The sequence below is a fragment of the Leuciscus leuciscus genome (genome assembly GCF_965113295.1).
Source record: "Leuciscus leuciscus genome assembly, chromosome: 21".
Taxonomy (NCBI): Eukaryota; Metazoa; Chordata; class Actinopteri; order Cypriniformes; family Leuciscidae; genus Leuciscus; species Leuciscus leuciscus.
Genome location: NC_138745.1, coordinates 16869057 through 16888110, shown reverse-complemented (window position 1 = coordinate 16888110; position 19054 = coordinate 16869057). Strand labels below are relative to the sequence as shown.

At 42.1% G+C, this 19054-nt stretch overlaps 1 protein-coding gene across 1 annotated transcript in view; it reads right to left on the bottom strand.

The window, feature by feature from the left end:
• The window catches only part of LOC309485820 (LIM and SH3 domain protein 1-like), a 159385-nt gene extending 140549 nt beyond the window's left edge, over positions 1-18836 (bottom strand). The window contains exons 1-2 of the mRNA XM_082152878.1: positions 18608-18836; positions 9598-9692 (exon numbers count right to left, since the gene is read on the bottom strand). Coding sequence (XP_082009004.1) covers positions 9598-9692; positions 18608-18676 — 164 coding nt within the window. The 5' untranslated portion in view covers positions 18677-18836. The remainder of the gene's footprint in view (positions 1-9597; positions 9693-18607) is intronic.
• Between the last annotated feature and the right edge of the window lie 218 nt (positions 18837-19054).

Below are 19054 nucleotides of genomic sequence, written 5' to 3'. Positions count from 1 at the left end.
TAATTTTGCAATAATGTAAAACGCATTGCAGCAGCATGCAGACATGGGCGAGACAGCTTGCGCGCCCATTGGCTGCTCTGCGGCAACTGCACCAGCCTATCGATAGAGGCCCCTCATGACGTCAGAACCAATGAGGGTGCTTCGCGCCCATTACGTCATGTCCCGCCGAAAGCGGGTGGGGCTAGGGCTATAAATACGGCCCAGAGAGGCTGGTTTGGTCAGTTTTTCATCTCTTCAGCGGGCCTTCGCATCGCTGGATCCTGAGAGGAAGCCACGCCGTCTGAGTCAAGCACCCAGCGGGATTAGTGCATCTGAAGCTGCTGGTCGACATCTCGCCGCCTTCAGTCGCCGTTTCTGCTGACGCTTTCCGGCGTACATATCCTTTCCTCTGCTACTCTGTTTTGTGTATGTGTGTGTGTTCGCCGCCGCGACACACACTCTCATTGCACTAAAAGAGCCGGGCGTCTTTTTCAAGACGCCCCTTTCCCCCCCAACCCGCAAAGCTCGCCGGTGCGCCCGCTTGCCTTGCCTGCTTGGAGGATGATACCTGCTCTCCCTCTGTTCGAGCCGCGCAAACCGCGCCGTTCACAGGGGATGTCAGGAGCGGACGGTCACGGGGCTAGCTTTCTCTCTCCCTCTGTTCGAGCCGCGCAAAATGCGCCGTTCACAGGGGAGGCTGGAAGCGGACGGTCGGGGTTAGTTTTTCTTTACGTACAAGAAAGCTACCCTGCCCCTGTGCCCCATTCACGCGTCACTCACCGGCGAAAGGAGAAAATAGTGTTTAGTCCCGCCGGACTGACCTGAATTTTCTCACACATTTCTCAGTTCCCTGATCAGGCGACTGGAAATATAAATATTGCAGCGCCTGCAAGCAAACGCTGAAGAAAACATGTTGACGCTCTTATATGCTCGTGCATCTGAAAGCCTTTGTGTTCCCCCCTGTGGCTCAGTGGCGGAATTTTTGGTTTTTCACACGAGAGACCGGTGTTCGAATCCCGGTCTAACGGCAGATCAATTATGCCTCCAATGCTTTGCTCTGTCAGTTCCCTGAAAGGCGACTGCAGATGTGCATTTTGCAGCCAACGAGCGCGTTGTACAACCCGCTCGCCTGCACCCAAACACCGTTTCTATGGTTCCCGTGCGTCACTGGCGAAAGGAGAAAAGAGTGTTAATCCCGGTCTAACGGCAGATTAATTATGCCTCCAATGCTTCGCTCTGTCAGTTCCCTGAAAGGCGACTGCAGATGTGCATTTTGCAGCCAACGAGCGCGTTGTACAACCCGTTCGCCTGCAACCAAACACCGTTTCTATGGTTCCCGTGCGTCACTGGCGAAAGGAGAAAAGAGTGGTGTTAATGTCCCGCTGCGGCCGGGCCGAATTCTATTTCTCACACATTTCTCATTCCCCTCTGAAGTTCAGGCGACTGGAAATGTCATACTGCAGTGAGCGAGCCTGTTGTAATGCACGCACGCCTGCAAACAAACGCCAGCATGTTGACGCTCTCTGATAACGCCAGCATGTTGACGCTCTCTGATAATACTCGCGCTATCTAAATACCTATGTGTCTTCCCCTGTGGCCCAGTGGCAGATTCTCAGTTTTTTTTGTTTTTATGCCGTCAATGCTCGCTCTTTCAGTTCCCTGAAAAGGCGACTGCAGATGTGTATTTTTGCAGCCAACGAGCGCGTTGTACAACCCGCTCGCCTGCACCCAAGCACCGTTTCTATGGTTTCCGTGCGTCAGTACCTCCATTCTCACACATTTCTCTGGAAATGTCAATATTGCAGTGGACGAGCCTATTGTAATACACGCACACCTGCAAACAAACGCCAGCATGTTGACGCTCTCTGTTTCTATGGCAACTTCTCGCTCGTTCAGTTCCAGTAAATGCGACTGTTCCAGTGTACTCTGCAGTAAGCAAGTCGGCGACACAGCCCGCTTGCCTGCACACAAACGCCGCTTTTACGGCTACCCAGATAAATCCCATAAGAGTGTATTTTCTGGTGTTCCGGCCACGGCCGATGGTGTTATGAGTGTGGACAAAATGCCCACTGCCCAGTGCTCATTCCTACACAGAAACACAGCCCGTCGCACAGGGCTCGCGCACATGAAATCGACCCAGATCGATTGCGCATTAAATGTGGTAAATGTGCCCACTGCCCAGTGCCCACAAACACTACGTTCTGCATGTCTCAAGGTTTCTGTAAAACGAAACCAACATGCATTCGCTCTGCTCAGGCAGACAATGCTCTCAGTGTTGTAAATGTGCCCGCTATCCCACGCCCACATTCACACATAGACATGACAGGTCTTACGGGACTCGCCCAGCCCTCCCCCTCTCGGTTGACCACCGCAGAGGAGTCGAGCGCGGGCAATCTGCCCGCTGTTATCAGCGCGCCCCCTGCCTCAAATGTCATAAGCGCGACGCTTATGTTGCAGCACACTGAAGCCCCTCTGTCGCCGAGCGACCAGAGCGCGCTTCGCATTCAACCCCTAGCCATTCGTGCAAATGCATGGGCAAGGCTACCCGGGGTTTCGAAGTGGGTGCTAGACATTATAGAAAGAGGCTATTCGCTACAGTTCGGTCGACGCCCGCAACGCAAAGCGGCGATACTACGGTGAAAAAGGAAGTAGCACACCTACTTCGGGCCGAAATAGCGAAGTTACTGAGCAAAGGGGCTATAGAACCCTTATCACAAGCTCAGAGCGAAGGGGGCATGTACAGCAGATATTTTCTGGTACCCAAAAAAGACGGGGGTCTCAGACCCATTCTAGATCTAAGACGACTAAACAAAGCACTTCTGAAACGACGGTTCAGAATGCTCACGACCAAGAAAATCCTCTCGCAAATTTGCCAAGGGGACTGGTTCATGTCGATAGATCTGAAAGACGCTTATTTTCAAATACAAATAGCGTCACGTCACAGGCGATTTTTTGAGATTCGCCTTCGAGGGTCAGGCATATCAGTACACAGTCCTGCCATTTGGCCTATCCCTGGCACCTCGCGCATTCACAATGTGCATGGATGCAGCGCTCGCACCCCTCAGGCTCCGAGGCATACGAGTGCTGAATTATTTGGACGATTGGCTGGTTCTAGCTCGATCACAGTCGGGGCTCATAGAACACAGGACCATATTACTCGATCACCTCGAGAATTTAGGTCTCACAGTCAATTGGGCGAAGAGTTCGCTGTCTCCCAGTCAGAAAATATCTTTTCTGGGCACAGATCTGGACTCGCTGTCTATGACAGCACAGCTGTCGCCGCAGCGCAGACTAAGTATTCAGCGCATGACAGAGAATTTTCGCCACGGCGCTTTAGTCCTGCTCGAAAAGTTTTCAAAGGATGCTGGGTCTCATGGCTTCAGCATCCTCAGTGCTTCAGCTGGGTCTGCTTCGCATGCGCCCGCTGCACTATTGGTTAAAAGCGCGCGCGCCGCGCAGAATTTGGACCTCCGGTCTCGCGCGCCTCAAGGTCGATCAGAAATGCGTCGCAGCTCTGAAACCTTGGACAGTGACCGACTGGTACCGGTCAGGAGTAAGCCTGGGGACTTCCTCGAGTGTGAAGGTGGTGTCTACGGACGCCTCAACCTCGGGATGGGGAGCGCTGCTCGAGGGCAGACCGTTATTCGGCCAGTGGTCGGAACGAGAGAAGCTTCTGCATATAAACTGCCTGGAAATGATGGCAGTCGACAACGCGCTGAGGCGCTTTTGTCCCCAGATAAAAAGACACCACGTCTTGGTCCGTTCGGACAACATGTCAGTGGTGGCTTATATAAATCACCAAGGAGGTATCAGATCCAGAATCCTTCACAGGCTGACGGAACGCCTCCTGGTCTGGGCTCAGCACAGTCTGCGCTCGCTCAGGACAGCGCATGTGCCTGGCCATCTGAATGTGGGACCAGACAGACTGTCCAGAAACAATCTTCCGACAGGAGAATGGTCTTTACACCCACAGACAGTCGAACTGCTATGGAGGACATTTGGCAGAGCGAAAATAGACCTATTTGCGTCTCAAGAGAACGCTCATTGTCAAGAATTTTTCTCCAAGAGCAGGGACGCGTTGGCTCACGTCTGGCCCCGCTGCCCGCTCTATGTGTTTCCCCCTGTCACGCTCCTACCCCAGGTGTTAGAGCGAATCAGGGAGAGCGGATGCCCAGTGCTACTCGTCGCCCCATTTTTGGACAAACCAAGCCTGGTTTCCAGTCTGACGAGTACCGCCCCGTGGCCGATACCGGTGAGGAGGGATCTCCTCTCGCAGGCAAACGGCTCGATCTGGCATCCTTGCCCGGAGCGTTGGTCCCTACATGTGTGGGCCATCAACGGGTACCCGTTAACCTCCCAGCGGGAGTGTTAACCCTCTGGGGACCAAGCTGTTTTTGGGGCCCTTGAGATGTTCTGACATGCTCTGACATTTGTGCTTTTTTCAGTTATTTATAAACATGTTAATGGCAAAGGTGTAAATTCACTCTATATAGCACAAACAGGCCTACCATAATATGCGAGCAACATGTAGATGTTTGTATTTTTAAGAGAATAATGTTTATGCGTGGTTATTTAAAAAAATAAAAATGAAAGTTGCTGAAATAAGACCACAAAACTCATACAAAATATGTGCCCACAAGACTTTTGACTAATGGATGTTTTCTCTTGGAGTTCTAGCTTCAAAATTATGTGAAAATAGTCTTGCTTTATCGTTCACAAAAAAAAAATACATTGATTTAAATGGTGTAAAACAGGTTTTGCTTGGAAAGCCAATATGCGAGGGGGAGGAGTAGTTTACACCTTAGATTACCCAGTCCCACCCACTCTGCATAATGACTCTGCATAATTAGCCATTCATTCAGGTGTGACACTGACTGAGCCACAATGCAAGGACAAAATAGCCTATATATTTAGAAGAAGACTTATATTGACCATTTAAGATTTTGCTTACATCTATCTTGTAAATATGTTTTGCTATTTTATTAAAAAGGTTACAATTACAACAATAATTACAATTTCAGCAATATTTCTGCAAAAAAAGTACTCTTTCTTTGTAAAAAAAAAAAAAAAAGATTATAGGCCTACATTTTATCATATGTATTCATTAGTTTGAATATAGCCAACATTGGAACATCTTAGTCTATGACTTTATTTTTGACAAAATAGTATTTTATATATATGAGCAGAAAAGCTTATTTGATGTGACAGTATATTCTACAGTAAAAACTGTACCCAAATCTAGTCAACAAAATATTGTCTTTCATACTTCGCCTGACTGTAACGTTGTTTTTATGAAATATTAGGGCATAGCCTATAAATGTTAATTTGCAGTTTAATACGTTGCTTATACAAATACATTTTATTTCAACATATTTCAGTCGATTTTTACTCATCTCAGTAGGCTCTAGCAAAGCAGTTTATTCACACACAGACGCGCGATTCATATTTAGGCTAAACAGTCTTTACAAATATGTACCCTTCATTCATCTCACAGAAACGCGATTCATATTTAGGCTAAACAGTCTTTACAAATATGTACCCTTCATTCATCTCACAGAAACGCGATTCATATTTAGGCTAAACAGTCTTTACAATTATGTACCCTTCATTCATCTCACAGAAACGCGATTCATATTTAGGCTAAACAGTCTTTACAAATATGTACCCTTCATTCATCTCACAGAAACGCGATTCATATTTAGGCTAAACAGTCTTTACAAATATGTACCCTTCATTCATCTCACAGAAACGCGATTCATATTATAGAAACGCGATTCATCTTTTTGTTTACATAGGCCTACACTAACGTTATTCCATAACGTTATTCCACATTAACACTTGAGAAAGGATAACTTAGCCTACCTCACTCCTCAGCGGGATCTGCTCCTCATATCAGCACGGAAAATTTTCTCCATAAGGTAGGCTATATTATGCCTCTTTGTTTACAGCTGATGTGGGGGCGTTTCACAGACTGAAATGGTTCTCAGAATTTGCGTTTGAATAGCACGCGCTCTCCGGGGCGTGGTCAAATTACTGTGAATCATCTCGTAATGAGCTCGACTGGAGTCGCTCTCTTTTTATACAGATTACAGAAGCTGATAATATTTGTTTTTTATATAAATTACTTCATTTAAAAGCTGCGATCTCAAGCTTCATGCCCGTGGGTCTGTTTCCCTGTTTGACTGAATTTTCGCGGAGTTATAGATAATTTTCGAACGCGTTTCAAATGGGAGTTTACTGGCAGAGAGAAGGCAGAAATAGCATCATGTTAGTTTTTCTTTATTTGTCAAAAAGCAAAACACTTTATTTTTATTGTGAGTATACAGAAAAAAAATAGAAACTGAACAGGATCGATTGATGTATTACACGAAAATGAAAGATCAAAATTAACAGAGCATTTTGTGTTTATTTTTCATTGCTAAAAAAAAAAACGAGCAAAACGCGCGGGCGCGTTTTTGGTCCCCAGAGGGTTAAACATGATCACACAGACTAGAGCTCCATCTACGAGGCGGCTCTATTCCTCAAAATGGTCTGTGTTCACTAGCTGGTGTACAGCGAGTGGTACTCCGCCCTCACGCTGTGGGGTGACGGAGGTTCTCTCCTTTTTACAAGAGCTTCTGGATAAGGGCAGAACCCCATCCACGCTCAAAGTTTATGTGGCGGCCATAGCAGCGTTCGCTGAACCACCGCTCGGCCAGTCATTAGGAAGGAACGATCTGGTCATTCGCTTCCTTAGAGGAGCTAAGAGGCTGAACCCTCCCAGACCTCCCTCAGTTCCCGTTTGGGACCTTTCCACGGTTCTGGAAGCCATGAAAGGTGCCCCATTCGAGCCAATACAGTCAATAGACCTGAAACTCTTGTCTTTCAAAACAGTGTTTCTTCTGGCTCTCGCTTCAGTGAAGCGCATAGGGGATTTGCAAGCGCTCTCAGTGAGCGCGACGTGTATGGAGTTTGGGCCTAATGACTCGAGAGTCATACTCAACCCAAAGCACGGATATGTTCCTAAATCCCCCAATACACCGTTTAGGGCACAGGTGATCTCCCTGTCGGCCCTGCCGGTATCTGAAGAGGAAGGGGACGCAGGCTTCCTTTGCCCGGTCAGGGCGTTAAGGGCCTATGTGTCTCGCTCATCTGTTTTCAGACAGACGGAGCAGCTCTTTGTTTTGTTCAGCGGACGTTCTAAGGGACTAGCTGCGTCAAAACAGAGTCTATCCAGATGGATAGTTGATGCTATAGCGCTAGCTTACACATCCAGGGGCCTGCAATGCCCGATAGGTGTCAAAGCGCACTCCACAAGAGGCATGGCCTCGTCGTGGGCTTGGTCCAGTGGGATTGCCTTGCAAAATATCTGTATGGCGGCAGGCTGGGCCTCCCCGTCTACATTTATAAGGTTTTATAACCTCGAGGTTCCCGCTTTGCAAGCTAGGTTGCTCTCGGTTTAATTTTTCAGTATTGCCCGCCCGATGCTATCGGCTCAGGATGCTGAAACTGCTAGAGCGTCGATCACTGATCGCCTGTATACTTCTGTGGGCAGTGCGTAAGTCTCCCATATTTACCAGTCCAGGCCGAGTTCGCCCTGGCTGTGTGGAACACTTGATATAACATGCTCTTATCAGAGCTCCATATTACAGGAATGATGCTATTCTAGCCCCTCTTCCCGGATTCTCTGTGAGTCCCTTGTGATTAGGCACTGTATGAGCCCCGGGCACCTGCCCTTGGGACTTTAGTGTTATGTCTCAAGCACGCACGGCGTTTTACATTGTGTTCCCCTAGCGTAAGATACTTACGCAAGTACGAGAGACCTCTCGTAAGAGAACGTACTCGGTTACTAACGTAACCTCGGTTCTCTCTAGAAGAGGGAACGAGTACTTGCGTATCTTGCCGTGCATGCGTCATGTTCTGATTCGCTTCAGCGATGAAAAACTGACCAAACCAGCCTCGCTGGGCCGTATTTATAGCCCTAGCCCCACCCGCTTTCGGCGGGACATGACGTAATGGGCGCGAAGCACCATCATTGGTTCTGACGTCATGAGGGGCCTCTATCGATAGGCTGGTGCAGTTGCCGCAGAGCAGCCAATGGGCGCGCAAGCTGTCTCGCCCATGTCTGCATGCTGCTGCAATGCGTTTTACATCATTGCAAAATTAAGGATAATTTTTGGCTTCAATATCTCGAGGAAAAGAGGTTTTCCCCTAGCGTAAGATACTTACGCAAGTACTCGTTCTAGAGAAAACCGAGGTTACGTTAGTAACCGAGTACGTTTTCTATTGTTTTGAAATCTTTTAAACCATTTAACAAAAGTCAACAATGGGTAAAATGAAAAAGTAATGACATTTTCCAAATACCTTTTAATTTATATATATTTTTATATTATATATATATATATATATATATATATATATTTTTTTTTTTTATAATTTTTTTTTTTATGAATTAATAATTCATATATATATATATATATATATATATATATATATATATATATATATATATATATATATATATTCAGTAGCGCGGGAAGTGGGGGGCTGTGGACTAACATAATATTGTACTTTAAAAACGTGAAATAAAAATAAATAAATGGACAGCGTTAACTAACTCTAATGTAGTGAGTGTTCAAGCTACGGAGAAAATTAAATAAAGTTTGAATTTGTCATGCTTTGTTCCGATCAGAGCACGTGAACGGAGAGCGCATTTCTGAATATTCCGCTCCCTCGCTCATTCCGCTCAGGGTCGCTTCGCTCGCTCAACCCAGAATGGCCTGCTGGTTCGAAAATATGTGGAAAAAGGGCTGCCTCCGACTAAAGTTTTTTCTAGTCGACTTGTAGTTGTTCATTTAAGCCATTAGTGGACAAATCGCCCCTTTATTGTATTACTTAAATAGGCTATATACAGGATAATGAGCGAGTAGGCATACATAATATAGCCGCACTCAAGCGCACGGCCGCACGCATAAAGATTGCCACAAAGAACCGGCAAAAGTATGAATGTGTCAAAAATAGCAAGTAGACATTTAATTGTTTATTAATAAACTGGTGTAAGTTGATTAAGTTGGCGATGGTTAAGTTGGCGATGCGGACTCGCCATGAACGCCAGAGAGAAATGCATGTGAAATGCACATTTCATATGGATTACATAATCAGGGTGTAGCCTATTTCTTTTCGTTTTGAATAGTTTCGTTTAAAAGTAGACATTTCAAGCTTTCTATAATAGATAGCCTATATTTCTCAAATCTGTGATGCACAAGCTGAGTTTCGGCGCCCTCCAGTTCACGTGCAATGCAAGAGATCGTGCTGCCGCCTTATTACATTGTCTGCTATATATTTGCTTCTTATTTATTAAATACAGGCAATTGGTTGATAAAACATTGATCAAAATTAAGATACAATTTATACAAAACGAAAATCTTTTAAAAATAGTCTTTCTACAAAACAAAACTCAATGAAGTGGTCAAAATCATGTCACTCCATGTCTCCAGTCATATTGCGCATCTCATGATGTATCTTTATCTTTCTCATGCTGCATATGCTCACTTTCATAATCAACATTGATTAAATAAAAAAATATAACATTAGCCTATAATATTTAAACATAAATATGTTTAAACACTAATAACTTACTGGCTGCAGTAGGGTTTCTTGTCAAAGCCTTTGTAGTTCTTCATATTCAAAGTCATTTTGCAGACCTCACAGCTGAAACATCCTTTGTGCCAATACTGTACAAGAAAGAACAGAAGAGAAAAAGGCACATTTATTGAGTAGCCTATAACTAGAATGCTGAGAAGGATGGAATCAATGCAAGAAAAATACTTATAGGCTAAGAGTGGACTCTTATACAGGGCTCCAGACTAACCTTTCCACTGGTTGCACTGGTGCTACCAACTTTCTCAGTTGGTCGCACCAGCATATGATTTGATCGCACCTTTTTTTTTATTTTTTTTTTTATACATGCCATGGGATTAATCAATGCATGCTGATGAATAGTGGTCTTAATCTGCATACCTTAGTTTTGCACTGATGTAAAAAGACTGACAGTGACAAGACCTCGTGTTAGCAAAATGTTTTAATCTTTTAACTCTCAAAAAAAAAAACATGTATGTTCTTTAATGTTTGATTATAATTGTACTGTCTTCACATAGGGATGGGAATTGATAAGATTTTATCAATAATAATGCTACTGACGATTCTGATTATCGATCCTATTCTTTAACGATTCTCTTATCGATTCTTGATAGCACTGTGTGGAAAAATGTAGTCATATGCTTTTCAAAAAAACAAGTGGTTTCAAACTGTACTTTTTATGTAATTGATGTAATAAATAGAACCTTATTGTAAAGTGTTACTGATTAGTTATACACCGATTCAGACGTCTCCTGAGTTCACAGTTGGAAAAATCTGTTGTTTTAACCATTCATTAAAATTAATCGGTTCGAAGGAGTCATTAGTTCGGGAATTGAATGTGTCGTGCGCGTTGTGTGATTATCCCAGCAGTTCGGACATGGACATCCAAGATTTGTGTCAACACAGAAAACATTTTATCACTGGATAGTTTTTTTCGTTTAATTAAAGTGTTGTTTTATGTCAGCTGAATGTCCGGAACGCTTTTCAGAGAAGATAAGGCAACTTATTTAGCACAATTCACACCCAGCGGTAATTCAGAAAAATCTCTGAATGCTCCACATGAAACTTTGGTCTTCCGACCTTTTACCACCGTGTCGATTTATTTTGATTAATATGTGCGAGGGAGAGAAAGCAAGACAGCGCTTAGTTTGGAGACGGTGAGGTCTTGTTTACACTTTCGCCTGGCTCAGGAGAGAGAGTGCGTGCGCGCGACCGGGGCTCTCTCTCTCTGCTCGTTCTTTCAGTTAAACATGCGCCCTGTCACGCGCAGCAGTTCATCTACATTACTCACCGATCAAATAAGACTTTGGCGGGACAAAAATGAACTTTGGCGGGCGCTAAAACAAGTTCAATGCAGGAAAATTCATGCGTGAATTTTAGGGCTGTACTCAACCAAAGAAAATCTTGGTCGACTGAAGTCCTGAAATTTTCGACTAAAAATCGACTAAAATCGACTAAAAATGACAAAAAATATATATATATAGTTAAATTAATTAGATGCGCACTGTGCGCAGTACTTGGTAGCCTTGTTGTCCGACTAAATGAATAATAAATAAACATAAAAAACTAGTAGGCTATTTGCAGTATATTAACCCTCTGAGGTCGAGAAACGCGCCGACGCGTTTTGCTGGATTTTTTTCACATAGCAGCAACATAAACTTAAATTACTCCGTCATTTATGGTTATACAGAAAAAAGAAATATAAAAAAAGAATCTGTGATATTTCTACTTTTGTATGTGTCCACTTACAATCAAATCAAAACATTGTGCTTTTGTAAAATAAAGAAAATAAACAGGGTGTGCGTTCTGCCTCTCCGTCGCGGTGAACTTTTTTTTCTTGAGCACGTCTATAAACTGAAACAAAACTCAGCGAATACTTCTCACACATTTATGAGCAACAACAAAGAAAACAAATATTCTCTGTTTAAGTAATTTGTATAAAACCAACAGGATGTCCAGTATCTCAAACGCTTGCTAATTACTTTTTAATTCGACACGCCCACTCGCGCAAAAGTGATTCACATGCAAATCTCCACATGGAACGCGAACGCCCTCGTTACCTCAAACACAAAACACCAAAACACTTCACAAGTCTCTGCTTTTCGTCGAGTTTGGAAGACACGTCTGAGCTTACATTGGATTTACCCCCAGAAGAAGAAGAACGCGATTTGAAGACAAGAAAGATGTAAGGTATGAAATTCTTACTTATTAGTTTATGGTATTGTTGCATAAACTTCACATTGCAGTTGAACTGTTGCTAGATACTGTATATGGTGAATATTATACTATTTAGACCCGTGTTTCCTGATAAATACTGTTTGTGGATATCTGCTCAAACATAGATATGTATAACCATAATGTTTAATATTTTGGAGCGCGATGACGTTTGAATGCATCATATTTTGGAGCGCGCTGTGGGTTTGAGTATCATATTTTGGAGCGCGCTGTGAGTTTTAATGTATCATATTTTGGAGCGCGATTGCGTTTGAAAGGAAAAATGCACCAAACATTAGGCTTTATGTTTTTACTATTATCTCATTTCATATCATCATAACGAATGGAAACATTTGAAGTAACATATGATAATCAATATATTTTTCTCTAGCGTAGTTGTTCTTGAAATCTTTTGGAAGATTTAATTTATTGTTATTATTATTTTATGCAGCACTGCGTAGCCTATGCCTACAAGGCACAACAAACCTGGTGTTCATTATATATTGTTGGAAACGTGTGTGTGTGTGTGTATTCTGTGAATTTTAAAAAGAAATTTTAACCAGAAAAATCTAAAATTTATTCCCAAAATCGTGCAGCCCTATAGTTTCTCTTGATATCATTATGGTCACAGTTTTTTCTTTTTTTTTTCTTTCAGCGACCAGATGCAACTGAGTCCTGCTGACTTCAACATTCACATGAGTCTCTGTACATGAACATGGTAAAGTGAAAATCAAACACCTTGGAAATTAAAGGTATGTACAATGTTTTTAGGAATGGCACAAAGGTCTCTGTCTTTGGATCATTGTTTTCAATGTGCTCTTTTGTCATTTGTATTTTTGGATTGTATTGTGCTGTAAATAAATCCAAACAATCTAAAAGCCATTCTTTTTTAAATCTCCTCATTCTTTGTGCAAGGTTGCTCTGAATGACAGGGCCTGATCGCTCCTAATAGGGCAGTTAGGGGAGTGTCTTTGTCTTTCTCAGGTGTTAAAACCTTACATATTCATGAGATGATCACGCCTTTTCGCATATGGCTTTGTCACACAAAACACGTCTTAGAAATTTTAAATCAATATATTGTCTTATCTGAATGAGCAGTCAGGGTGATTTTCACATAGTTTTGGAGCAAATATTCTAGGCTATGTCATACAATTTTCAAAAGTCTTGTGAAGAAATAATCAGTATGGGTTTCATGGCCTTATTTCAGTGAGAATTTTTTTTTGTATTTTCACAAACCACGCATAAATGTCATTATCTCAAAACTACAAACTTTTACATACATGCTGCTGATATATTATTGTAGCAGAGTTTGTGCTGAATACAGTGTAATCAGACTTTAGCCATGAAAATGTCACTAGACACAAATGTCAGAGCATGTCAGAACACCTCCATGGCCCAGAAAACAGCTCAGACCTCAGAGGGTTAAATCGTTTTTGACCTAATTATTTTGCACTGAAATGAGTCTGACACTCGAGTCTGTCGGCTCTGACAGCGTTGCATCACGTGCACCTGCGCAATATCATAGCTTATGATTTCCGAAAATAATACTAGGCTATGTTGTCAACTAGTGATATCATCGCAAGAACTGTTGAGGAATATGCAACATAATTTAGACAATTATTTTTGTCATATATTATAATAATAAGTTATAACTGTCAGACACTATCATTTCACCGTGCATGTCCTCGCACCGAGAGAGGCTGAACATGAGCGAATAGACGAATAGACTATTAACTTAAAGCTTTTACTGTTAATAAACACAAAAGGCACATCCACTTTAATAAAAAAATAATATTTATTAAACAAACCAGATCAAGAGCAGAAACGAAATAAAGTGCATAACTGAAAAAAAAAGCATCCTAGGCTCAAAACTAACACAACCAACAGCACAGCGCAATTGCGCATTAGGCTCCAAATAAAAAATAAAAAAGTTAGGTTATCACACTAAAACATTGAAATATGCAAATATACTGATATGTTCATATAGCCTACTCAAAACAGACAGGGCAAGCTAACGCAGACAAGTGAGCTTACCACTTTTAGATGATATGTCATGTCATGTTTGTCGTCGAGCTGTGTAAAACTGTTGCTTGCAAACTTTGCATTCGACCTTTTTCCTGTTATCAATTTTAACAAAATGCTGCCACACTGTCGATTTCTTTGTTGTTGACATGTTAGAAGAGGACTGACTATTAAACGTTCTCACAATTAAATAAATAATATTCAGCATCAAACCTTCTATAGTTATCGCTCTCTCTTGGGTTGGGCTAATCCAAAAAAGGTGAAAACAAGGGGGGTGTTCTGAAGACAGACTGTTACAGTGAAACAAGGGTACTCTGAAAACACCCCCATTAGCAGTTAGTGCTTTCCACCTGATGAAATGAGCGCGCCAAAACTGATGAAATAAACGCGGCAAAACTGATGAAATGAATGCGGCAAAAAAATCGACCAATCAGAATTTTGGTCGAACCAGAACGTATCGACCAATTAATCGACTAATCGACTGGGACAGTACAGCCCTAGTGAATTTAACAACCATGCACTCGCACAAATGCGACCACATAAAATTTTAACTCGCACATTCTCAAAAAATGGTCGCATATGCGACCATTTTGGTCGCAGTCTGGAACCCTGTTATAGAGAATCCACCAGTTTAAAAGAGATGCTTATCTCTAGATTGTAATTGTGTAGCCTTGTGGTTAATGATCAGATAACCAAAATGTTTTGTTCAAAACAAGCTATCACCATTGTGATTTTGAGTGAGGCATTTAACCCCAAGTTGCTAAAGGGGGACTTCCCTGTATTTTAAAGGTGCTCTAAGCGATGCCACGCGTTTTTTAGGCCAAAACATTTTTTGTCACATACAGCAAACATCTCCTCACTATCCGCTAGATGCCTGTCCCCTGAACACACTGTAAAAAAAACGCGGTCTCTCTAGACCAGTGTTTCCCAACCCTGTTCCTGGAGGCACACCAATACTACACATTTTCAAACTCTTCCTTATCAAACACATCTGATTCAACTCATCAGCTCATTAGTAGAGACTCCAAGACCAGACAAATATAGTTCAGATAAGTGAGACATCCGAAATGTGTACTGTTGGTGTGCCTCCAGGAACAGGGTTGGGAAACACTGCTCTAGACACCACAGGCTCCACAAACGGCAACAAAAACAAACTGGGCTCACCCACACCACGAAACACAACAAACAGTGTTCCAGCCAATAACCGACAAGAAGAATTTGAGGGTGGGGTTTGGGGGGTTAGTGCGCGTACACATGAAGGGGGTGTGGAGAGACGAGAGAGAAGCATGAAGAGGGAAGTGGCCGACACACGACCAAAGAGACGACGTTCCGATTAACAAATTGCAAAGAAGAGGGACAAGGATAAGAAACGCGCAAAGTACCGAATTTACATCGGAAAAACCTTCGAAAGGTGGCGAGAACTCCGCCGGCAGAAGGGCTTCCAATCTGACATTCAGTTGCTCTGTTTTTGCAGAACAGGTAAATCCATTTTTCTTTCTAAACAGACGTTCATGTTCGCCAAACCAACACAAGGATGTAATTAGCTAGAACGGTGAATACACAACATATATGTTTCTAGCAGCTAGCGATCAATCTCTATTGTAGTGCGTATTGTAGTGATACTCAATCACAGTAGGGCGACAATTTGTGTGAATGATGTTTTCATCCACTGTTTGTTATGAATTTGAATGTTCATTTAGGCTATTGACAACTTTGACTAAATTTGTTTACGACGCCGCCGTTGTTTATGCTCACTGGGAAACGCGAAGCTAACGTTATCTTGCTATTATTGTGTCCTTGTATGGGAGCTATAGCCTAGTTATAACCTCAGGTGGCGAAACGATTTTAAGATAATGTTTCTCTTTTTCTGCATTCTGTTCTGCGATATATAAAAGCATTTATCTAACTTGGTGACATTACACATTAAATGAAGTATCAGTAAAATTTAACTTTGTAGTGACTACTTTGACTTTCCTTTATGCCGGAAGGGAGGGGAGGAGGGAGGAGATGGGATGAGGAGGAGGGAGGGTCTACCTAGCCTCCGTTTTGTTTGACAACATTCAAATGTCAACAAGAAGTTACGACTCCCGGCATCGCTTAGAGCACCTTTAAGATGGTGATGTTATTCATTGTTGCTTAACAAATTCCACCAAGCCCAGTTGTGTGGCAAATAAAGACTATATTTCAAACTATGGCCTCTGTATTCAACAATACCTGAATAGCCTAGCTCATCTCACTGTTATAAACTTTGACATCGTATTTGCCTAACTATCTAATGAGCAAAAATTCAAACTGATCTTATTGGTTTCACTGAATTTTATAAGACTTTCCAAGACCTATAATTTCTACATCAGTGGCATTAAAGGTGCTCTAAGCGATGCCGGGAGTCGTAACTTCTTGTTGACATTTGAATTGTTGTCAAACAAAACGGAGGCTAGCTAGACCCTCCCTCCTCCTCATCCCGTCTCCTCCCTCCTCCCCTCCCTTCCGGCATAAAGGAAAGTCAAAGTAGTCACTACAAAGTTAAGTTTTACTGATACTTCATTCAATGTGTAATGTCACCAAGTTAGATAAATGCTTTTATATATTGCAGAACAGAATGCAGAAAAAGAGAAACATTATCTTAAAATCATTTCGCCACCTGAGGTTATAACTATAGCTCCCATACAAGGACCCAATAATAGCAAGAAATAGCTTCGCGTTTCCCAGTGAGCATAAACAACGGCGGCGGCGTAAACAAATTTAGTCAAAGTTGTCAATAGCCTAAATGAACATTCGAATTCATAACAAACAGTGGATGAAACCATCATTCACACAAATTGTCGCCCTACTGTGAATTTACAATAGAGATTGATCGCTAGCTGCTAGAAACATATATGTTGTGTATTCACCGTTCTAGCTAATTACATCCTTGTGTTGGTTTGGCGAACATGAACGTCTGTTTAGAAAGAAAAATGGATTTACCTGTTCTGCAAAAACAGAGCAACTGAATGTCAGATTGGAAGCCCTTCTGCCGGCGGAGTTCTCGCCACCTTTCGAAGGTTTTTCCGATGTAAATTTGGTACTTCGCGCGTTTCTTATCCTTGTCCCTCTTCTTTGCAATTTGTTAATCGGAACGTCGTCTCTTTGGTCGTGTGTCGGCCATAATTCAAACTTCCCTCTTCATGCTTCTCTCTCGTCTCTCCTCCACACCCCCTTCATGTGTACGTGCACTAACCCCCCAAACCCCACCCTCAAATTCTTCTTGTCGGTAATTGGCTGGAACACTGTTTGTTGTGTTTCGTGGTGCGGGTGAGCCCAGTTTGTTTTTGTTGCCGTTTGTGGAGCCTGTGGTGTCTAGAGAGACTGCGTTTTTTTACAGTGTGTTCAGGGGACAGGCAGCTAGCGGATAGTGAGGAGATGTTTGCTGTATGTGACAAAAAATGTTTTGGCCTAAAAAATGCGTGGCATCGCTTAGAGCACCTTTAATACTAGTCAATCATTTGGCAAAGTTCTTCCACATCTGTTGTTTTTATTCAATGACAAACATAGGACGCAAAAGAGCATCCAATTCTCAATGTCATCACTGAAATGTCTGAAATAAAACCACATTGATAACTGTACACCAGCACAAAGGTTAATAAACGAGCAAATACTCTGCAGTTTTACCAGAATCCAGGACACTGCAGAGGAAGTGGTCCTATATAGCCTCATAAAAACAAGACTTTCACATTTGCAATGCTCGATAAAGCACCTCAGAGACATTTGGACTCCCATTAATATGATATTGTTGGCAATGCAGTTACTTAGACCACGCTTCTCATCTACAGCCAGAAAGTCATGCATAATTTTACTTAAACTTTGCTCGTCTTTAGGCAATTTATTTTCTAATTGCATATCGGCGATCCTTAAAAAAAAAAAAAGAGTAAATTATTTACTGTCACTTTTGATCAAGTCAATGCCTTTCACAGAAAAAAAAAAAAAAAGAATAAATAAATAGACATATCTATCTACCACAAAGTCAGCTACATGTGTCCTAACAATATGTTGCTTTCCGCAATAACAAAACCCCTCAAAATAACCACCAACATTTAGTTTAAATGCATCGCATGCACCAAACATGTCATGGCCTGCAGGTGACATCCGGAAAGGATGTGTTGTCATCAACCAGAGTATATTAAAAATAGATATAGCTGACACCGTAAATCAAACCACAATAGCATGTCCACTTAATATAGTAAGAATAAAACTGAAAAAAAAAATGTGCAATGCAGTTTAGGCTATATGCCAGGGGGTCATAAGAAGCCAAAATTGACAAGACAGTCATCAGTCCTATTACACCCTTATAAAAAAATGTCTATGTACCGTTTGACAGTCTAATAGTCTCTTTAATTGATTTATGGACAATTAACTAGCCCCAACAGGCCTTTAAAATACATCGAATGTAAACCGCTAACAAGGCTACGCTTACGTATTTTCTTAAACAGTTAAGATAAATAATAGAAATCAAATCAAGATCATGTAATAAAACACACGCTCGTTACAAAGGATTGTTGTATTCCAACACTATTAGAAAAATCCCGAATATGTTGCAGCATCTATATGTAAATTAGCCAACTGAATAATTTGTTTCGTTTATAGCAATGTGTTGATACAGGAAGTTGAAAAGTGAAGCCAACTCAGTGATAAATTAGGCAAAACATGTTTAAACTGATGTCTATGATTTGCGCGCACGATTTGATAATTATTATTCAATACAAATTTATTGTATTAAGACAACATAAGCATCACTCACCTTGTCCAAACAATTTACTTTTTCTGTAGGGTACACAATCTTGTCACATCTGCTACACAACGGGTTCATGATGGTCAGCTTGCTTTTGGTGTCCTTGAATGGTTCTAAAGCAATTGGCCAAAAACACTGATCGATCTATATAGTGGACCAAAAAAAACACGGAAGAGGATGTTTGATACGCCACCGTGCGCTGTCACCGCCAACTAAACGCTCTGTAATGGACGCGTTCCTATTCCTAAACCACGCCTCACGAACGCGTGTAGAGGCGATGTCCGATTCATAAAAGAATCGTTTATTTGAGTCGGATCTTTTCCATGAATCGATTGAACTGGCGCACAAATCCGGCCGTAGCAAACTCTTTCAGTTTTCACAGACTGTGATGCGCATATGGCATAAAATTCAAAAGCTGACAATAAATAAATAAATAAATAAACGATGAAATGTAAA